Here is a 22776-nt window from a genome sequence, read left to right as displayed (position 1 = left end):
ATTGCGGGGACATCTCCTGTGTACAGCGCCCTCTTCAGGTCACCACAGATTGTGGGGACATCTCCTGTGTACAGCGTCCTCTTCAGGTCACCACAGATTGTGGGGGCATCTCCTGTGTACAGCGTCCTCTTCAGGTCACCACAGATTGTGGGGACATCTCCTGTGTACAGCGCCCTCTTCAGGTCACCACAGATTGCGGGGACATCTTCTGTGTACAGCGCCCTCTTCAGGTCACCACAGATTGCGGGGACATCTCCTGTGTACAGCGCCCTCTTCTAGTCAACACAGATTGCGGGGACATCTCCTGTGTACAGCGCCCTCTTCAGGTCACCACAGATTGTGGGGACATCTCCTGTGTACAGCGCCCTCTTCAGGTCACCACAGATTACGGGGACATCTCCTGTGTACAGCGTCCTCTTCAGGTCACCACAGATTGCGGGGACATCTCCTGTGTACACCTCCCTCTTCAGGTCACCACAGATTGCGGGGACATCTCCTGTGTACAGCGCCCTCTTCAGGTCACCACAGATTGCGGGGACATCTCCTGTGTACAGCGTCCTCTTCAGGTCACTACAGATTGCGGGGACATCTCATGTGTACAGCGCCCTCTTCAGGTCACCACAGATTGCGGGGACATCTCCTGTGTACAGCGCCCTCTTCAGGTCACCACAGATTGCGGGGGCATCTCCTGTGTACAGCGCCCTCTTCAGGTCACCACAGGTAGCGGGGGCATCTCCTGTGTACAGCGCCCTCTTCAGGTCACCACAGATTGCGGGGACATCTCCTGTGTACAGCGCCCTCTTCAGGTCACCATAGATTGCGGGGACATCTCCTGTGTACAGCGCCCTCTTCAGGTCACCACAGATTGTGGGGACATCTCCTGTGTACAGCGTCCTCTTCAGGTCACCACAGATTGCGGGGACATCTCCTGTGTACAGCGTCCTCTTCAGGTCACCACAGATTGCAGGGACATCTCCCGTGTACAGCGCCCTCTTCAGATCACCACAGATTGCGGGGCATCTCCTGTGTACAGCGCCCTCTTCAGATCACCACAGATTGTTCAGGTCTGGGATCGGCCGTTCCAGAACTTCCATCTTCTTCTGGTGTGGTCGTTCTTTTGGTGATGTGGAGGTCACTTTGGTCTTTGTCGCTGAAAGGTGAAATTCCTCGTCATCTTAAGCTTTTTAGCAGAGTCCGGAAACTTCTGATGTAGACTTGATTGTGCAATAATGCCGGATAGGCTAGGGTTAAATCCTAGCTCTACAGGTGTTGATTAGTGCACCTGGCTAGCTCTGCATATAATCAGGCTAGGTGTTCATTGCCTGTGTGAACCCTACCTAAGGGCTGTCCCACACGTCCAGATAATTCCGGTACCGGAATAAATCGGTACCGGAGTTATCCGTGTCCGTGTGCCTGGGAACTCACGGAGGCCATACAAGCGGCACACGTGTGCCGCCCGTATGGCGAGTGGGTACCACACGGAGCGTGTGGTACCCACTCTGCATGGTGCTGAAGCTGCGATTCATATCCTCTCTGCAGTAGCGTTTGCTGCAGAGCAAATATGAAGAATAGTGTTAAAAATAAAGATTTAGGTGTCCGCCGCCCCCCCACCCCCTGTGCGCCCCCCCGCTGGTCAGAAAATACTTACCCGCTCCCTCGCTGCTTCCTGGTCTGGCCGCGGCTTCTCCTGCATGCGGTCACGTGGGGCCGATCATTTACAGTCATGAATATGTGGCTCCACCTCCCATAGGGGCGGAGCCGACTAATTCATGATTGTAAATGATCGGCCCCACGTGACCGCATACAGTAGGAGGCGCGGCCAGACCAGGAAGCAGCGAGGGAGCGGGTAAGTATTTTCTGACTAGCGGGGGGGGCGGCGGACACATGGATCTTTATTTTTAACACTATTCTTCATATTTTCTCTACAGCAAACGCTGCTGCAGGGAAGATATGAATACCGGCTTCAGCACCATGTGGGGGGGACAGCGCTTACTGTAGCGCTGTCTCCTGCACGCACACGGACCCCAGACGGAGAATGTCCGTGTGAGGTCCGTGTTTTACGCGGACCCATTGACTCTATTGGGTCCGTGTAAAACGTGCGCTCCCACGAACACTGACATGTCTCCGTGTTTGGCACACGGAGACACGGTCCGCAAAAAATCAATGACATCTGAACAGATGCATTGATTTTTATGGGTCTACGTGTGTCAGTGTCTCCGGTACGTGAGGAAACTGTCACCTCACGTACTGGAATCACTGACGTGTGAAACCGGCCTAAGGCCTAATGCTTACCAGAGAGAGTGAATCCCTACAATTGGTGGAAGAAATGTGGGTGTGAAATCCCAGAGAGCAAAGGCGATTGCAGTGTAAAGATTGAATGTCCTGGGTAAAGACACCTACAGCGTTGTGAACACAGTCTGCAGTATGGAGGAACTTAAGAATTAAGTCTAGCAGCACCAGCAGCAGCAGCAGCAGATCCATCAGGAAACCCAACAACCTCCTGATCCAGCAGGAGTTACAGCAGCAGAGCGATCAAATCAAAACATCAGAATTTTGCATTTTCATCTGCAGCAGAATACAATAAAAAGTAATCAAAGCATCGTATTGACGCCAAAATAACAGATAAAAAATATCTCAAGGCAACAAAACAACAAGCCCTCACAGTCAAAACATGAATTGTGGTTCTCGGAAAACAGCAAGAAAAGCTCATTTGTTTTTTATGAATTTGCTCAAATTTTTAGCCACTTAAAGAACGAGTATTCATGTCTGGTACCACAATAATCGTACCGAGCTAGAGAATCACAATGTCAGGTCATTTGTACTGTATGATGAACGCAGTAAAAAACAAAACCCCCAAAATAATTGCAGAATTGCACATTTTTAACAATTTCACTGCACTTGGAGTTAGACACTGCTCATTAGGAGGGTGCAGTGCCATGTAACCACTCCAGGATACGAGCGGCACTGCTTTCTCCATAGTGCTAATACTTGTATAGTCTTGGCATCAGTACTTGCTGGATAAGCGCTGCAGCAGATCAGTGTCAGTACAGTGGTAGACATATTTTCCTCCTAACTTTTGCTCAGTTATGCAAATATTTGTCACTTTCTCATAAATTAGCAAAGAACACTGAATTAACGACTCCCCGTGAAGAGCGGTGTACACATGAGTGGGGAGCTGGTGAAACTTCTGGTCTCAGCCGTCTATGAAATCGACAATGTCCACTGCAGAGACTCCAAGATTCAGAGAGAACTTCACCAAGCAAAGTTCAAGCCCCTTCTGAAAGGCCTGGATTTCCTCTTTGAGTGATCTTCAGTTGGCCATTAGTAGGCACCAGAGCAATATGGTAGAGAAATGACTCAATCCTCAGATTTCTGTATGTAAATACACTGCTCAAAATAATAAAGGAAACACTAAAATCCGACATCCTAGATATCACTGACTGGAATATTCCAGTTATAAATCTTTAATCATTACATAATAGAATGTGTGAAGAACAATAAAACATATAAATAAGCAATGTAAATCAAAATTAATATCCCATTGAGGTCTGGATTTGGAATGATACTCAAAATCAAAGTGGGAAATCAAATTCCAGGCTGATGTGGTCACCCCCTGCATAACCGCTCCTTCATAGGGGTTGTCTTATTAATTGCTGATCATTTCTACCTGTCCATTTTCACAACAGCAGGAGAAATTGATTCACGATCAGTGTTGCTTCATAACTGGACAGGTTGATTTCACAGAAGTGATTGCCTCGGAGTTACATTGTGCTATTTAAGTGTTCCCTTTATTTTTTTGAGCAGTGTATATTAGGAATAGACCTTTCACCTTCGGTGCCTTCAGTACCCAGATGCAAAGTATACATGCAACCTAGCGTTCACATAAATGTGCCAAGTGCCTCCACAGGACTGATGCTCAACCTGCGTCTGGCCCTGAACATCGGACAACTTCTGGCCCATGGTTTGGAGAATCCATTCTCCAGTATTTCTGCACCCGGTTATTGTGCTGCTCGTAGTTCTTACTACCCTCGAAGCGTGCCCGTCATTACTAGAAGTGCTCAGATTTGAGCTTTTCAGGCCATGTATGTTGGTGCTTGGCTACAACCTAGGACTTTACAGGGAACCTGTCACCTGAATTTGGCGGGACCAGTTTTGGGTCATATGGGCGGGGTTTTCGGGTGTTTGATTCACCCTTTCCTTACCCGCTGGCTGCATGCTGGCCGCAATATTGGATTGAAGTTCATTCTCTGTCCTCCGGAGTACAGATCAGAAGTTGAAGATAGGAGATTTTTCAATCCATTTCATAAACTAACTCATTTACAAACCGATCTCGGAACAGTTGTCCACCGTTGTGCCAGCGCCACATCCAACATTGCACCCTGGCAGAGTCAACCATTGTGCGGAGTCCCCCTATCTTACAACAGTCTGTAAATGTACATGAGGAGACAATTGCTGGAGTTTTGGAGAGGAACGTTGTTCCATTCTTGTCTTTGCTGGATTTATCATTTCATAATGCACGCAATGTTTTCTATTGGTGGAAGGTCTGTATTGCAGGCGGCTGGTTTATCACCCAAACTCTTCTTCTGAGGAGCCGTGCTGTGTGATGGATGTAGTTTGTGTCTTACCAGTGTCCTGCTGACATATACAAGGCCTTCCCTGACATAGAATGTCATCTGCTCTATCCAGACATCTATCGCCTCCATATAATGCTCAGCATTGGTGGTGCCTTTCATGTGTGCGCTGCTCCTGCCATAGGCGCTGATGCTTCCTATCATAGAAAAATGTAAATCCATAAAATCTCCTTCTGGAGGTTGAGCTGACAATCCAATCCCCGTTTGGAAGTAGGACCACATGGTGAACATATAGGGACAAAATCAAATGAAACTCCCCATTTGAAGCAGAGACCCCCTGCAGTGGCTAGGTAATTAATCTGGAAATTCTTTGAGAAAATAGACAAGGAGGCTGAGATCAGTTAACCACAAGGAGAACTGCCCCTCCCCAAGGCAGAAGCTCCTATGATAAAATAATCTCTCCAGCATTCAAGTTTCCATTGTCTAGATATGAATATTGGGGTTTTGCGTAGATCCGATATTTATAAAATATTGATTTTCGGCTTCATAGTGAAGAGACAGATGTGGCACATTAACCCGCATCACTGTGGGGCCACTAGAATCCCTCCAATTGAATAACGATCAGATAGATGAGGCTATACCGGTCATGTTTGGTCTCTATGTAACGGTAAAATCACGATAGAAAATATGCCGTCAATATCTAAACCCTGCGACCTTCAGGAGCGCCGACATTGTAATTGTTGTCAATCTCATAAAATTCTAAAAAACCAGGACATCCCACAATCCGACCCACATGAGGTCATAGGGGCGTAACTTAGGAGCTAATTAAAAGCAAAAACTGGGTCTGGATTACTGTCAGTCTGTGAAAGCCATAGTTCGATGTGGGTAGTCTCCATGTTTCCAATCGAAGTGCTTCCCTCCGCTATGCTCTGAGCCATTTTTGTAACCAAGTTTAGGAAGTTTCTTCTGTTATCCTTATTATTTTATGTAATGTGTATAGAATATTGTTCCCATTTTGTATCATCTTGTATGTTTTTTTTTTTTTTTTATAAACACTGCCCATCTTTCTGGATTAAATATATAAACTTTAATAGCTCTGTTCCTCTTGCTCTGAAAACCGCACCCTTGAAGCCATACGCTACCTGTAGCAGGTGTCTAATTGGCCTGTATAAACAATTAGCGGTGGCAGCGAGTAGTTCTTTAGTTATTGCAGGGCTGGCAGTGACAGTACTAGTGTATATATATTCCATGCGTTGGAATCGGAGGTGTATATACCATACGCTCACCGTTAGTTCCCCCAATAACCGGCCTGGTAGTGTAAGCAGCCGTGGCCTCGTCCATCGCTTGTCAGTCAATTGTCTAATTGTCCTGGCGATTGGAAGCAGCACAGTTGCGTTACCTGGAAGTAGCGGGTGGATCTGTGCACCTCCCGGCTGTGATCTTTGACACCGTCTATACATCAGAGACGTGAACTGTTAACAAGCTGGATGGTCCTTCTCCTCCTGAGTTGGCAGGACACTGTGTTTGCGGCTTCCATAAAGAATTTTTTCTGATTCCTCCGACCACATTCGCCTCCGTCTATTATAAATGAGCGTTGGTCGAGAGACGACGGCAGCGTTTCTGGATTGTGCAGATATAAAACTTCTTTACATGAAGGAACTTTATGTTATATTTGTGGATTGCCTGGTGACCTGTGATCACAATCCCAAGTCCATGCAGTGATTCATGCCTGTATGTAATGCAGTGCAGCCTGAGATCACAAGGATCCGGCCTGAGATCACAAGGATCTGATACTGACGGTCAGCCTTATCCCTTGTGCACATGGATCTCTCCAGAGTCTCTGAGACTTTTGATGTTATTATGCTTCTATCTTTGCTTCGGAGAGACTCTCCCTCTCTAACATGCTTTTATATGCAGTTTTTCATCAGCATCATTTACTATTCCAACCTTCTGTTAACCCCGTCCCATCTGTTCTGAGATGCGTCCTGGCCATCAACTTGTAAATTAATTTTTACAAATAAACTAGAGAAATGTCCGATCTGTTCTGTGTGACATAATATTTAGAGAAGAAATTTCCAAACCATTGTGTTCTTCTTTTCTTTACAGTTTACACAGCGCCCCGACTTTTCTGGATCTGGGGCTGTGGATATCAATGTATTAACACACGATGTCTCCCTTGGATATTTCTTGGGTGATCCACAACTTACTGAAAAGGTGGTCTCACTTTAGGCCGCAACTTCACTTGCTTCACCTGAAACCTATTCATCCAGACGAGTCACCTGAAATCAGGTGCCACCCACCCCCCACCCCCCGGCTTTCTATTCTGTCTATATCTAACACTAAAGGCTGAAATAAACCGGACACCTCCAGACATAGCGTAAAACCATATTAAAAGGTAGAATTTATTTTCCTACATAAAGTTGCCGATCTGACAGCGGTCGTACGGTGGCTCAGTCGTCACACAAGGCACAGACCCTGAACCGCAGCTGTATACTGAGAAGTGCTGATCCCTGATGGGTGCGGGGTTCCCCCCGTATATTGCAATATGGCAGCTGCTCCACAGACGACCAGGGCGGTGCGGAGTATATGACTTATTGCAGACACTTTTACATCTCTATACACCTTGTCACTCCCATGTTTATGCTTTTATGATGGGCGCTGGGTGTTAATCATTGCGTCTCCAAATGAGCGTAACACACATGTACTGATAATGTGTAAGTGCTATAACGTAGAGTCGCTCTGCGGCCATTGTGGAGTCATCAGTGGCACCAAGGTGGCGGCTCCATATCCCGGGGTCTGCGTCTGACCACCACACATTCAGATCCAGATTCAAGAATGTCCAGGAGAGCGACTAATAAATAAGTGGAGGATTTGCCGAAGGTCCTGTGGGTCTTGGCACGTAACTACACTCAGTAGTCCATGTTGCACTCATCACCATCACACCAGTCAGACGGGGCATCAGTGCCAAAGAAACGGTCCCCGAAATTACCTGCAGAGGCAATAAAGTGTTACATGACCATATGGCACGGAGACACAGAATCTGTCCCGTTCTAGGATGATATGGGAATGATGAATGGATCACCCCCTCCAGTAACACCCCAAGACAGAGAATATAAAGGCCTCATTCTCACCGATGCCTGGGATTATATGAAACTCCTGGTTGACGCGTTTATCCACGGCCGTGGTGATGATGCGGACTCGTGGGAAGGCGTATGCCACAGAGTGGACACCCATCTCTGCCATCAGCAATGAAATCAAGAAGATCTTGTCCTCTTGGACATCATGATCCTAGAAGATGAAATAGAGGACATGACCGGGGGAAAGAAATACGCAACCACCACCTGAGGAATCAACAACAGATGGAGGACACAGCCAGGAGAGAAGCAGAGATGATAACCACATCACACGGGACATCACCTACCAGGAGGACACGTATGGCCATCATGGCAGCCGCCCCAGTTGACACAGTGCTGTCCATCAGGATGACATAATCCTCGCTGATCTCTTTTGGCAGTCGCAGGTAATGAAGCTATAAGGTGTAGAGTCAATGATATAAGCATCAGTCACCAGGACAAGCGGGAAGGTCGGGTGCAGGAGATGCCACATGTACTGCTCCTACCACTGACCCTCCTCTGTTATATGTCACAAACGTCATTGCCAGTAGTACGTGGCTCACATGCGTGTAACGTTCAGCCTCACCTCTGGTTCTCCTGTATTGTGATTGGTCTGGATCAGGATCTTGCCCAGGCGGATGTCCTTACACACTGCGGTGAGGGCCTGCTCCATGGTCTCTCCAGCTCGCAGAATAGAGACCCCTGTGATCTGGAATCAGAGGACAGATCTTGTCCCTAAAGAATGCTATGATCCTAAGTAACTCAACTTCCAGAGTGTTAACCACATAAAAATATAATTCCCATCAGCACACGGCCATTACTGGCACGCTTCTGCCCAGGTTCCTGGCAATCTGTGAAGTTCTGAAGGATCTCCTAAGACCACAGTCACATCCACCACCACCATGTAAGTGGTTGTGACAGACCGGCACGTTACCATACATGTGCCAATGGCGTCCACGTTCAGTAGTTTTTTTTAATCCAGCTAAGTGTGTCTGGAGATCTGCACACTTCAATACGTACCCGCTGACGATGGAACCTTTTGCCCTGATACAATGTGCCCTGTGGGGTCTCCACTGTCACGGGCTGAAAAAGGAAGGAAAAGAGCAATAATACTGTAACTGCAGGGAATGGAGTCCACAGTCAGAGACTGAGGGAGGCCGCGCAGTCACAGACATGCATCACCTACGTTGAGAGGGAGGAAGGAGAGCGCGTGCTCGATCAGGAGACGCATCAGGCGCTTTGAGTAGAAGATGAACTCATCTCGATTGGTGTCCTTGTTCCTGGGCGAAGCAGTATTTTATTATTGGAGACCGTAGTGGGGGTTGTGGTTGGGGTAGCTCACGTGTACAGATCTTACCGGATAATGGTGTGCATCCCGCGCACTTGTGGGGTACTCTCAAGAACACTCAGAGTATCCGGAAGAGGCTGCCCCTGATGAGCTGAGGCTAGTGCCGCTCTGATGGCAGAGATGGGTGAAGGGGTCAGACAAACCAGAAAAAGAAAAAAACCCAAAAATCACTATCACAAACCAAAGACATGCACTATAACACAACGGTTATATCCCCAAGCTACAATCCGAGGCTTAGAGTGAGTCCATGTCATCTCACGCACACCGCAGACCCTAAACGTGCTGTTAGTTGTGCTCTGAAACATCGGTAACATTAGAGGCTGGGAACAATAATGAGGCCAAAAGATGAAAGACACGAGGAGGCGGGTAAATGAAAGACAGGAGGAGGGTTAGAACACGGCTCATCGCATCTTCCTTTATTTCCTAAACACAATGTGCAGTCCAGCCATGCTGAAATATCACAACTGCCTCCAGTGGTGGCTGCGAGGATCTGTACCATAAACCATCAACTTCAGATACATAATGCCTCCAAAAGCCTGTCTGCATTAAGATCATACATTTATTCTGTGTGTACATTCATAACACAGAAGATTGTGCAACCAATTCACAGAGAAACTGATCTGGCTCCAACATCCAATAAAACGTAGCAGACAAGAACCAGCCCAAACCCTTCAAACATGGTCCAACCCAACGGACACAGCAAGACAATGAGCATCCCAACAACTTCCATCATCAATGGTCACCACAAGACAATGAACATCTCAATAACTCCCAACATCAATGGTCACTGCAAGACAATGAGCATCCCGACAACTCCCAACAGCAATGGTCACCGCAAGACAATGAACATCCCAACAACTTCCAACAGTAATGGTCACCGCAAGACAATGAACATCCCAATAACTCCCAACATCATTGGTCACCGCAAAACAATGAGCATCCCAACAACTTCCATCATCAATGGTCACCGCAAGACAATGAACATCCCAATAACTCCCAACATCAATGGTCACTGCAAGACAACGAGCATCCCAACTACTTCCAACAGTAATGGTCACCACAAGACAATGAGCATCCCAACAACTTCCAACATCCTTGGTCACCACAAGACAATGAGCATCACAACAACTTCCAACATCTTTGGTCACCACAAGACAATGAGCATCCCAACAACTTCAAACAGTAATGGTCACCGCAAGACAATGAGCAACCCAACAACTCCCAACATGGTCCAAGCCAACATCAATGGTCACTGCAAGACAATGAGCATCCTAACAACTCCCAACATGGTCCAACCAAACATCAATGGTCACCGCAAGACATTGAGCATCCCTTCAACTTCCAACATCAATGGTCACCACAAGACAATTAGCATCTCAACAAATTTCTACATCAATGGAACCTGTCACCTTAATTTGGCGGGACAGGTTTGCGGTCATATGGGTGGGGTTTTCGGGTGTTTGATTCACCCTTTCCTTACCCGCTGGCTGCATGCTGGCCGCAATATTTGATTGAAGTTCATGCTCTGTCCTCCGTAGTACACGCCTTGCACACGCGCAGTATGCTTTGCCCAACTGCGGGCAAAGCCGAAAAGCATTAGTGCGCATGCGCCGGAGCACTATGTCCCGGAACACAGCGAATTACTTCCAGGACATAGTGTGCCGGCGCATGCGCACTAATGCTTTTCGGCTTTGCCCGCAGATGGGCAAAGCATACTGCGCGGTGCAGGCATGTACTAGGGAGGACAGAGCATGAACTTCAATCAAATATTGCGGCCAGCATGCAGCCAGCGGGTAAGGAAAGGGTGAATCAAACACCCGAAAACGCCGCCCATATGACCGCAAACCTGTCCCGCCGAATTCAGGTGACAGGATCCCTTTAAGACAATGAGCATCCCAACAACTCCCAACATGGTCCAAGCCAACAATAACGATCACCGCAAGACAATGAGCAACCCACCAACTCCCAAAAGGGTCCAACCCAACATCAATGGTCACTGCAAGACAATGAGCATCCCAACAACAATGGTCATCGCAAGACAATGAGCATCCCAACAAATCTCAATATGGTCCAATCCAACATCAATGGTCACTGAAAGACAATGAACATCCCAACAACTCCCAATATGATATAATCCAACATCAAGGGTCACCACAAGACAATGAGCATCCCAACAACTTCCAACATCAATGGTCACCGCAAGATAATGAGGATCACAACAACTCCCAACAACAATCGACACTACAAAACAACGAGAATCCCAACATGGTCCAAACCAACATCAACGATCACCGCAAGACAATGAGCATCCCAACAACTCCCAACATGGTCTAACCCAACATCAATGGTCACTGCAAGACAATGAGCATCACAACAACTCCCAATATGGTCTAATCCAACATCAAAGGTCACCGCAAGACAAAGAGAATCCCAACAACTCCCAAAAAGGTCCAACCAACATCAAAAATCATTAGTCAATAAAAATGCCAACAACTGCAAACAAGGTCTAGTTCAACATCAATAGTCACTACAAAATAACAACAAGCCCAACGACCCTGATCCAACACAATATCTACAGTCATTAAAAGACAATGAGCAGCCCATTGACAGCCTTCATCCCAAACAGCAGCCCAACTTCAATGGTCAATATAGAACAACAACCTGCCTAGCAACTCCCAACTCATCTTCAACTGCACAATATCAACCAACTACGAATACACAACAGTCCAACCCAACAACTATTTACAGCACGATGACCAGTTCAATCACTTCACCTGGAAAGAAGGGTTCTTCCATCGTTGCTACTCGACCCAACATCTCCAGGCACCAAAGAAGAAACTGGTGAGCTCAAAATGTGCCATCACTACCAAGCCAAACATCAAAGCACAACATAAACCACCCCAACATCCAGTGTAATCAGACGTCAGCAGACAAGAACTACAAGACACTTTTCAATCCAGAAGCAGCCAGAACAACCCTGAGGCCGACATCTCCACATGGCTCCTCACTTATTCAGTCCTTGGATCTCAAGAGGAGACATAACAAAATAGTATCCAAGTCAGTCACGGAGGAGCAGCACAGACTACACAGCTCCAAGCAGTCACACCATCAGCATGGTGGAGTTGTATGTGCTTGGCATGCATTGTTAACACAGCTGTGGAAAGTCACACATGCAGAAAACAGGCGGCTCACATATCCCAGCGCTGCATCCTCTGCACAGTACGGCAGGAGAAGACATGGAGACACGATAAAAGGAAGAGACAAGAAATGGGGTAATGACTATGGAGATCTGGAGTCCCTACTACAGGAGACGATGTTAGAGTAGCACCGCCGGCACGGAGGAGTAGCACAGTGGGCACGGAGGAGTAGCACAGTGGGCACGGAGGAGTAGCACAGTGGGCACGGAGGAGTAGCACAGTGGGCACGGAGGAGTAGCACAGTGGGCACGGAGGAGTAGCACAGTGGGCACCGAGGAGTAGCACAGTGGGCACCGAGGAGTAGCATAGTGCGCACCGAGGTGTAGCACAGTGGGCACCGAGGAGCAGTCCCTCCCACGGGCACCGAGGAGTAGCACCACGGACACCGAGGAGTAGCATAGTGGGCACTGAGGAGTAGCACCTCGGGCGCTGAGGAGTAGCACAGTGGGCACTGAGGAGTAGCAACATGGGCACCGAGGAGCAGCACCGTCAGCACTGAAGAATTCTGGCCTTCACCATATTTTGCAGTTCATATAAATCAAACTCTCCTTATCCTGGACAATATTTAGTGAAGCCACAACCCCCCTTCGTACACCCAACGCCCCACCACCCGCCATGTACGACCCACAATCCTACCTTACTGTGATCTCCCGCTGACACAAAGAACAGGTCAACCAAGGGTTAACGTCACAGCACGCAGGATCACACGGATGGTTAGAGAGAGAGAAGGAAAACAACATGAAACAGGAATAAAGGAGCACAACGGAGTAGACAGCAAGACAGAGGGTGACGGCTGCGAGAGAGAGTGCCAAAGACAGAGGGATAATGATCGGGGAAGATGAGAGATGACGAGTTACGAGAATGCAGGAAGAAGAAAGATCATGAGGTAGAGAGCAGGAAGAAGAGCGATCATGAGTTACGAGAACACAGGAGGAAGAGCGATCATGAGGTAGAGAGCGCAGGAAGAAGAGCGATCATGAGGTAGAGAGGGAAGGAAGAAGAGCGAACATGAGGTAGAGAGGGCAGGAAAAAGAGCGATCATGAGGTAGGGAGCATAGGAAGAAGAGCGATAATGAGGAAGAGAGCGCAGGAAGAAGAGCGATCATGAGGTAGAGAGCGCAGGAAGAAGAGCGATCATGTGGTAGAGAGCAGGAAGAAGAGCGATCATGAGTTACGAGAACGCAGGAGGAAGAGCGATCATGAGTTACGAGAACACAGGAGGAAGAGCGATCATGAGGTAGAGAGCGCAGGAAGAAGAGCGATCATGAGGTAGAGAGGGAAGGAAGAAGAGCGAACATGAGGTAGAGAGGGCAGGAAGAAGAGCGATCATGAAGTAGGGAGCATAGGAAGAAGAGCGATAATGAGGAAGAGAGCGCAGGAAGAAGAGCGATCATGAGGTAGAGAGCGCAGGAAGAAGTGCGATCATGTGGTAGAGAGCAGGAAGAAGAGCGATCATGAGTTACGAGAAAGCAGGAGGAAGAGCGATCATGAGTTACGAGAACACAGGAGGAAGAGCGATCATGAGGTAAAGAGCGCAGGAAGAAGAGCAATCATGAGGTAGAGAGGGAAGGAAGAAGAGCGAACATGAGGTAGAGAGGGCAGGAAGAAGAGCGATAATGAGGAAGAGAGCGCAGGAAGAAGAGCAATCATGAGGTAGAGAGCGCAGGAAGAAGAGCGATCATGTGGTAGAGAGCAGGAAGAAGAGCGATCATGAGTTACGAGAACACAGGAGGAAGAGCGATCAAGAGTTACGAGAACACAGGAGGAAGAGCGATCACGAGTTATGAGAACACAGGAGGAAGAGCGATCACGAGTTATGAGAACACAGGAGGAAGAGCGATCATGAGGTAGAGAGCGCAGGAAGAAGAGCGATCATGTGGTAGAGAGCAGGAAGAAGAGCGATCATGAGTTACGAGAACACAGGAGGAAGAGCGATCAAGAGTTACGAGAACACAGGAGGAAGAGCGATCACGAGTTATGAGAACACAGGAGGAAGAGCGATCATGAGGTAGAGAGCGCAGGAAGAAGAGCGATCATGTGGTAGAGAGTGCAGAAAGAGTGATCATGTGGTAGAGAGCGCAGAAAGAAAAGCGATGTGGTAGAGAGAACAGGAAGAAGAGCGATCATGAGGTAGAGAGCGCAGGAAGAAGAGGGATCATGTGGTACACAGCGCAGGAAGAAGAGCGATCATGAGGTAGAGAGCGCAGGAAGAGCAATCATGAGGTAGAGAGCACAGGAAGAGCGATCATGGGGTGCAGAGTGCAGGAAGAAGAGGGATCATGTGGTAGAGAGCGCAGGAAGAGCGATCATGTGGTAGACAGCGCAGGAAAAAGCGATCATGAGGTAGAGAGCGCAGGAAGAGCGATCATGAGGTAGAGAGCGCAGGAAGAGCGATCATGAGGTAGAGAGCGCAAGAAGAAGAGGGATCATGTGGTAGAGAGTGCAGGAAGAAGAGCGATCATGTGGTAGAGAGCGCAGGAAGAAAAGCAATCATGTGGTAGAGAGCACAGGAAGAAGAGCGATCATGTGGTAGACAGCGCAGGAAGAAGAGCGATCATGAGGTCGAGAGTGCAGGAAGAGCGATCATGAGGTAGAGAGCGCAGGAAGAGAGATCATAAGGAAGAGAGCGCAAGAAGAAGAGGGATCGTGTGGTAGAGAGCGTAGGAAGAGCGATTATGAGGTAGAGTGCGCAGGAAGAAGAGGGATCATGTGGTAGAGAGCGCAGGAAGAGCGATCATAAGGTAGAGAGCGCAGGAAGAGCGATCATGTGGTAGAGAGGGCAGGAAGAGCGATCATGTGGTAGAGAGCGCAGGAAGAGCGATCATGTGGTAGAGAGCGCAGGAAGAAGAGCGATCATGTGGTAGAGAGCGCAGGAAGAGCGATCATGAGGTAGAGAGCACAGGAAGAAGAGCGATCATGAGGTAGAGAGCGCAGGAAGAAGAGGGGTCATGTAGTAGAGAGCGCAGGAAGAGCGATCATGAGGTAGAGAGCGCAGAAAGAGCGATCATAAGGTAGAGAGCGCAGGAAGAAGAGGGGTCATGTAGTAGAGAGCGCAGGAAGAGCGATCATGAGGTAGACAGCGCAGGAAGAGAGATCATGAGGTAGAGAGCGCAGGAAGAGCGATCATGAGGTAGAGAGCGCAGGAAGAGCGATCATGAGGTAGAGAGCGCAGGAAGAAGAGGGATCATGTGGTAGAGAGTGCAGGAAGAAGAGCGATCATGTGGTAGAGAGCGCAGGAAGAAAAGAAATCATGTGGTAGAGAGCGCAGGAAGAAGAGCGATCATGTGTTAGACAGCGCAGGAAGAAGAGCGATCATGAGGTCGAGAGCGCAGGAAGAGCGATCATGAGGTAGAGAGCGCAGGAAGAGCGATCATAAGGAAGAGAGCGCAAGAAGAAGAGGGATCGTGTGGTAGAGAGCGTAGGAAGAGCGATTATGAGGTAGAGTGCGCAGGAAGAAGAGGGATCATGTGGTAGAGAGCGCAGGAAGAGCGATCATGAGGTAGAGAGCGCAGTAAGAGTGATCATGAGGTAGAGATCGCAGGAAGAAGAGCGATCATGAGGTAGAGAGCGCAGGAAGAGCGATCATGTGGTAGAGAGCGCAGGAAGAGCGATCATAAGGTAGAGAGCGCAGGAAGAAGAGGGGTCATGTAGTAGAGAGCGCAGGAAGAGCGATCATGAGGTAGACAGCGCAGGAAGAGCGATCATGAGGTAGAGAGCGCAGGAAGAGCGATCATGAGGTAGAGAGCGCAGGAAGAAGAGGGATCATGTGGTAGAGAGTGCAGGAAGAAGAGCGATCATGTGGTAGAGAGCGCAGGAAGAAAGGAAATCATGTGGTAGAGAGCGCAGGAAGAAGAGCGATCATGTGGTAGAGAGCGCAGGAAGAGCGATCATGTGGTAGAGAGCGCAGGAAGAAGAGGGATCATGTGGTAGAGAACGCAGGAAGAGCGATCGTGAGGTAGAGAGCGCAGGAAGAAGAGCGATCATGAGGTAGAGAGCGCAGGAAGAGCGATCATGTGGTAGAGAGGGCAGGAAGAGCGATCATGTGGTAGAGAGCGCAGGAAGAAGAGCGATCATGTGGTAGAGAGCGCAGGAAGAAGAGCGATCATGTGGTAGAGAGCGCAGGAAGAGCGATCATGAGGTAGAGAGCGCATAAAGAGCGATCATAAGGTAGAGAGCGCAGGAAGAAGAGGGGTCATGTAGTAGAGAGCGCAGGAAGAGCGATCATGAGGTAGACAGCGCAGGAAGAGCGATCATGAGGTAGAGAGCGCAGGAAGAGCGATCATGAGGTAGAGAGCGCAGGAAGAGCGATCATGAGGTAGAGAGCGCAGGAAGAAGAGGGATCATGTGGTAGAGAGTGCAGGAAGAAGAGCGATCATGTGGTAGAGAGCGCAGGAAGAAAAGAAATCATGTGTTAGACAGCGCAGGAAGAAGAGCGATCATGAGGTCGAGAGCGCAGGAAGAGCGATCATGAGGTAGAGAGCGCAGGAAGAGCGATCATAAGGAAGAGAGCGCAAGAAGAAGAGGGATCGTGTGGTAGAGAGCGTAGGAAGAGCGGTTATGAGGTAGAGTGCGCAGGAAGAAGAGGGATCATGTGGTAGAGAGCGCAGGAAGAGCGATCATGAGGTAGAGAGCGCAGTAAGAGTGATCATGAGGTAGAGATCGCAGGAAGAAGAGCGATCATGAGGTAGAGAGCGCAGGAAGAGCGATCATGTGGTAGAGAGCGCAGGAAGAAGAGGGATCATGTGGTAGAGAACGCAGGAAGAGCGATCGTGAGGTAGAGAGCGCAGGAAGAAGAGCGATCATGAGGTAGAGCGCAGGAAGAAGAGAGCGCAGGAAGAGCGATCATGAGGGAGAGAGCGCAGAAAGAGCGATCATAAGGTAGAGAGCGCAGGAAGAAGAGGGGTCATGTAGTAGAGAGCGCAGGAAGAGCAATCATGAGGTAGACAGCACAGGAAGAGCGATCATGAGGTAGAGAGCGCAGGAAGAAGAGCGATCATGTGGTAGAGAGCGCAGGAAGAGCGATCATGTGGTAGAGAGCGCAGGAAGAAGAGGGATCATGTGGTAGAGAACGCAGGAAGAGCGATCGTGAGGTAGAGAGCGCAGGAAGAAGAGCGATCATGAGGTAGAGAGCGCAGGAAGAGCGATCATGTGGTAGAGAGGGCAGGAAGAGCGATCATGTGGTAGAGAGCGCAGGAAGAGCGATCATGTGGTAGAGAGCGCAGGAAGAAGAGCGATCATGTGGTAGAGAGCGCAGGAAGAGCGATCATGAGGTAGAGAGCGCAGAAAGAGCGATCATAAGGTAGACAGCGCAGGAAGAAGAGCGATCATGAGGTCGAGAGCGCAGGAAGAGCGATCATGAGGTAGAGAGCGCAGGAAGAGCGATCATAAGGAAGAGAGCGCAAGAAGAAGAGGGATCGTGTGGTAGAGAGCGTAGGAAGAGCGGTTATGAGGTAGAGTGCGCAGGAAGAAGAGGGATCATGTGGTAGAGAGCGCAGGAAGAGCGATCATGAGGTAGAGAGCGCAGTAAGAGTGATCATGAGGTAGAGATCGCAGGAAGAGCGATCATGAGGTAGAGAGCGCAGGAAGAAGAGGGATCATGTGGTAGAGAGTGCAGGAAGAAGAGCGATCATGTGGTAGAGAGCGCAGGAAGAAAAGAAATCATGTGGTAGAGAGCGCAGGAAGAAGAGCGATCATGTGTTAGACAGCGCAGGAAGAAGAGCGATCATGAGGTCGAGAGCGCAGGAAGAGCAATCATGAGGTAGAGAGCGCAGGAAGAGCGATCATAAGGAAGAGAGCGCAAGAAGAAGAGGGATCGTGTGGTAGAGAGCGTAGGAAGAGCGATTATGAGGTAGAGTGCGCAGGAAGAAGAGGGATCATGTGGTAGAGAGCGCAGTAAGAGCGATCATGAGGTAGAGAGCGCAGTAAGAGTGATCATGAGGTAGAGATCGCAGGAAAAAGAGCGATCATGAGGTAGAGAGCGCAGGAAGAGCGATCATGTGGTAGAGAGCGCAGGAAGAGCGATCATAAGGTAGAGAGCGCAGGAAGAAGAGGGGTCATGTAGTAGAGAGCGCAGGAAGAGCGATCATGAGGTAGACAGCGCAGGAAGAGCGATCATGAGGTAGAGAGCGCAGGAAGAGCGATCATGAGGTAGAGAGCGCAGGAAGAAGAGGGATCATGTGGTAGCGAGTGCAGGAAGAAGAGCGATCATGTGGTAGAGAGCGCAGGAAGAAAAGAAATCATGTGGTAGAGAGCGCAGGAAGAAGAGCGATCATGTGTTAGACAGCGCAGGAAGAAGAGCGATCATGAGGTCGAGAGCGCAGGAAGAGCGATCATGAGGTAGAGAGCGCAGGAAGAGTGATCATAAGGAAGAGAGCGCAAGAAGAAGAGGGATCGTGTGGTAGAGAGCGTAGGAAGAGCGATTATGAGGTAGAGTGCGCAGGAAGAAGAGGGATCATGTGGTAGAGAGCGCAGTAAGAGTGATCATGAGGTAGAGATCGCAGGAAGAAGAGCGATCATGAGGTAGAGAGCGCAGTAAGAGTGATCATGAGGTAGAGATCGCAGGAAGAAGAGCGATCATGAGGTAGAGAGCGCAGGAAGAGCGATCATGTGGTTGAGAGCGCAGGAAGAGCGATCATGTGGTAGAGAGCGCAGGAAGAAGAGGGATCTGTCATGATCTCAATGGCAAGAGAACATAGCATAAGCATATATAGGAACTAGCTCTTGGAAGATGGGAACTGAGCTGACCATGAACTAAACCTAACGCACAACTAGCAGTGGCCGGGTAGCATGCCTACGTTGATTCTAGATGCCCAGCCCAGCCGGAGGACTAAATAAAGCTAGCAGAAGAAAATATTAGTCCTAGCTCACCTCTAGAGAAATACCCCGAAAGGAGACAGAGGCCCCCCACATGTATTGGCGGTGAGTTGAGATGAAATAACAAACGTAGTATGAAAATAGGTTTAGCAAATTTGAGGTCCACTTACTACATAGCAGAAGACAGAAAGGACACTTTCATGGTCAGCTGAAAACCCTATCAAAAATACCATCCAGAAATTACTTTAAAACTCTGGCATTAACTCATAACACCAGAGTGGCAATTCCCGTTCACAAGAGCTTTCCAGACACAGTAACGAAACTACAGCTGTGAACTGGAACAAAATGCAAAAACAAACATGGACAAGAGTCCAACTTATCTAGTAGTTGTCTAGGAGCAGGAACAAGCACAGAGAGGCTTCTGATAACATTGTTGACCGGCAAGCAACTAACAGAGCAGCAAGGTTATATAGCGACTCCCACATCTTGATGGGAACAGGTGAACAGAGAAGATGAAGACACCAGTTCAATTCCACCAGTAGCCACCGGGGGAGCCCAGAATCCAAATTCACAACAGTACCCCCCCCTCAAGGAGGGGGCACCGAACCCTAACCAGAACCACCAGGGCGATCAGGATGGGCCCTATGAAAGGCACGAACCAGATCGGAGGCATGAACATCAGATGCATTCACCCAAGAATTATCCTCCTGGCCGTATCCCTTCCACTTGACCAGATACTGGAGTCTCCGTCTGGAAACACGAGAGTCCAAGATTTTCTCCACAACGTACTCCAACTCACCCTCAACCAACACCGGAGCAGGAGGCTCAACGGAAGGCACAACCGGTACCTCATACCTGCGCAATAATGACCGATGAAAAACGTTATGAATAGAAAAGGATGCAGGGAGGTCCAAACGGAAGGAAACAGGGTTAAGAATCTCCAATATCTTATACGGGCCGATAAACCGAGGCTTAAACTTAGGAGAAGAGACCCTCATAGGGACAAAACGAGAAGACAACCACACCAAATCCCCAACAGAAAGCCGAGGACCAACACGACGGTGGCGGTTGGCAAAAAGCTGAGTCTTCTCCTGGGACAACCTCAAATTGTCCACCACCTGCCCCCAGATCTGATGCAATCTCTCCACCACAGCATCCACTCCAGGACAATCCGAAGATTCCACCTGACCAGAGGAAAATCGAGGATGAAACCCCGAATTACAGAAAAACGGGGACACCAAAGTGGCAGAGCTGGCCCGATTATTGAGAGCGAACTCCGCCAATGGCAAAAAAGCAACCCAATCATCCTGGTCAGCAGACACAAAACACCTCAGATATGTCTCCAGGGTCTGATTAATCCGCTCGGTCTGGCCATTCGTCTGAGGATGGAAAGCGGACGAAAAAGATAAATCTATGCCCATCCTAGCACAGAATGCCCGCCAAAATCTAGACACGAATTGGGTCCCTCTGTCAGAAACGATATTCTCAGGAATACCATGCAAACGAACAACGTTTTGAAAAAACAGAGGAACCAACTCGGAAGAAGAAGGTAACTTGGGCAGAGGAACCAAATGGACCATCTTAGAAAAACGGTCACACACCACCCAGATGACAGACATCTTCTGAGAAACAGGCAGATCTGAAATAAAATCCATCGAGATGTGCGTCCAAGGCCTCTTAGGAATAGGCAAGGGCAACAATAATCCACTAGCCCGAGAACAACAAGGCTTGGCCCGAGCACAAACGTCACAAGACTGCACAAAGCCTCGCACATCTCGTGACAGGGAAGGCCACCAGAAGGACCTTGCCACCAAATCCCTGGTACCAAAAATGCCAGGATGACCTGCCAACGCAGAAGAATGAACCTCAGAGATGACTCTACTGGTCCAATCATCAGGAACAAACAGTTTATCAGGTGGGCAACGATCAGGTCTCTCCGCCTGAAACTCCTGCAAGGCCCGCCGCAGGTCTGGAGAAACGGCTGACAATACCACTCCATCCTTAAGGATACCTGTGGGCTCAGAGTTACCAGGCGAGTCAGGCTCAAAACTCCTAGAAAGGGCATCCGCCTTAACATTCTTAGAACCCGGTAGGTATGACACCACAAAATTAAACCGAGAGAAAAATAATGACCAGCGCGCCTGTCTAGGATTCAGGCGCCTGGCGGTCTCAAGATAAATCAAATTTTTGTGGTCAGTCAATACCACCACCTGATGTCTGGCCCCCTCAAGCCAATGGCGCCACTCCTCAAAAGCCCACTTCATGGCCAAAAGCTCCCGATTCCCAACATCATAATTCCGCTCAGCGGGCGAAAATTTACGGGAAAAGAAGGCACAAGGCCTCATCACGGAGCAGTCAGAACTTTTCTGCGACAACACTGCCCCAGCTCCGATCTCAGAAGCGTCGACCTCAACCTGAAAAGGTAGAGCAACATCAGGCTGACGCAACACAGGGGCAGAGGAAAAACGGCGCTTAAGCTCCCGAAAGGCCTCCACAGCATCAGGGGACCAATCAGCAACATCAGCACCCTTCTTAGTCAAATCGGTCAATGGCTTAGCAATATCCGAAAAACCAGCAATAAATCGACGATAAAAGTTAGCAAAGCCCAAAAATTTCTGAAGACTCTTAAGAGAAGAGGGCTGCGTCCAATCACAAATAGCTTGAACCTTGACAGGATCCATTTCAATGGAAGAGGGGGAAAAAATATATCCCAAAAAGGAAATCCTCTGTACCCCAAAAACACACTTAGAACCCTTCACACACAAAGAATTAGACCGCAAAACCTGAAAAACCCTCCTGACTTGCTGGACATGAGAGTCCCAGTCATCCGAAAAAAATCAGAATATCATCCAGATACACAATCATAAATTTATCCAAATAATCGCGAAAAATATCATGCATAAAGGACTGGAAAACTGACGGAGCATTAGAAAGACCAAAAGGCATCACTAAATACTCAAAGTGGCCCTCGGGCGTATTAAATGCGGTTTTCCACTCATCCCCCTGCCTGATTCGCACCAAATTATACGCCCCACGAAGGTCAATCTTAGAGAACCACTTGGCCCCCTTTATGCGAGCAAACAAATCAGTCAGCAACGGCAATGGGTATTGATATTTAACAGTGATTTTATTCAAAAGCCGATAATCAATACATGGTCTCAAAGAGCCGTCTTTTTTTGACACAAAGAAAAAGCCGGCTCCTAAGGGAGATGACGATGGACGAATATGTCCCTTTTCCAAGGACTCCTTTATATATTCTCGCATAGCCGCGTGTTCAGGCACAGACAGATTAAATAAACGACCCTTTGGGTATTTACTACCCGGGATTAAATCTATGGCACAATCGCACTCTCGGTGCGGAGGTAGTGAACCAACCTTGGATTCTTCAAAGACGTCACGATAGTCAGACAGGAACTCAGGAATTTCAGAGGGAATGGATGATGAAATGGAAACCACAGGTACATCCCCATGAGCCCCCTTACATCCCCAGCTCAACACAGACATAGCTCTCCAGTCGAGGACTGGGTTGTGAGATTGCAGCCAAGGCAATCCTAGCACCAAATCATCATGTAGATTATACAGCACCAGAAAGCGAATAATCTCCTGGTGATCCGGATTAATACGCATAGTTACTTGTGTCCAGTATTGTGGTTTATTATTAGCCAATGGGGTGGAGTCAATCCCCTTCAGAGGAATAGGAGTCTCCAAAGGCTCTAAATCATACCCACAGCGTT

The 22776-nt window shown here is 48.7% G+C and overlaps 1 protein-coding gene across 2 annotated transcripts in view; it reads right to left on the bottom strand.

The window, feature by feature from the left end:
• Nucleotides 1-6945: 6945 nt before the first annotated feature.
• The window catches only part of LOC143808849 (uridine-cytidine kinase-like 1), a 39434-nt gene continuing 23603 nt past the window's right edge, over nucleotides 6946-22776 (bottom strand). Inside the window, exons 8-15 of one of the 2 annotated variants that reach the window (XM_077291960.1) lie at nucleotides 12225-12244; nucleotides 9042-9140; nucleotides 8871-8964; nucleotides 8705-8767; nucleotides 8271-8393; nucleotides 7993-8100; nucleotides 7703-7859; nucleotides 6946-7560 (exon numbers count right to left, since the gene is read on the bottom strand). In XM_077291960.1, the coding sequence (XP_077148075.1) occupies nucleotides 7481-7560; nucleotides 7703-7859; nucleotides 7993-8100; nucleotides 8271-8393; nucleotides 8705-8767; nucleotides 8871-8964; nucleotides 9042-9140; nucleotides 12225-12244 (744 nt within the window). In that variant the 3' untranslated portion in view covers nucleotides 6946-7480. Of the gene's footprint in view, nucleotides 7561-7702; nucleotides 7860-7992; nucleotides 8101-8270; nucleotides 8394-8704; nucleotides 8768-8870; nucleotides 8965-9041; nucleotides 9141-12224; nucleotides 12245-12865; nucleotides 12883-22776 lie in introns of both variants that reach the window. The other variant, XM_077291961.1, reaches the window with a different exon arrangement.

Source organism: Ranitomeya variabilis, chromosome 2, assembly GCF_051348905.1.
Source record: "Ranitomeya variabilis isolate aRanVar5 chromosome 2, aRanVar5.hap1, whole genome shotgun sequence".
NCBI classification, from domain to species: Eukaryota; Metazoa; Chordata; class Amphibia; order Anura; family Dendrobatidae; genus Ranitomeya; species Ranitomeya variabilis.
The sequence above is the reverse complement of the archived record's forward strand: the minus strand, read 5'-3'. Positions and strand labels throughout refer to the sequence as shown.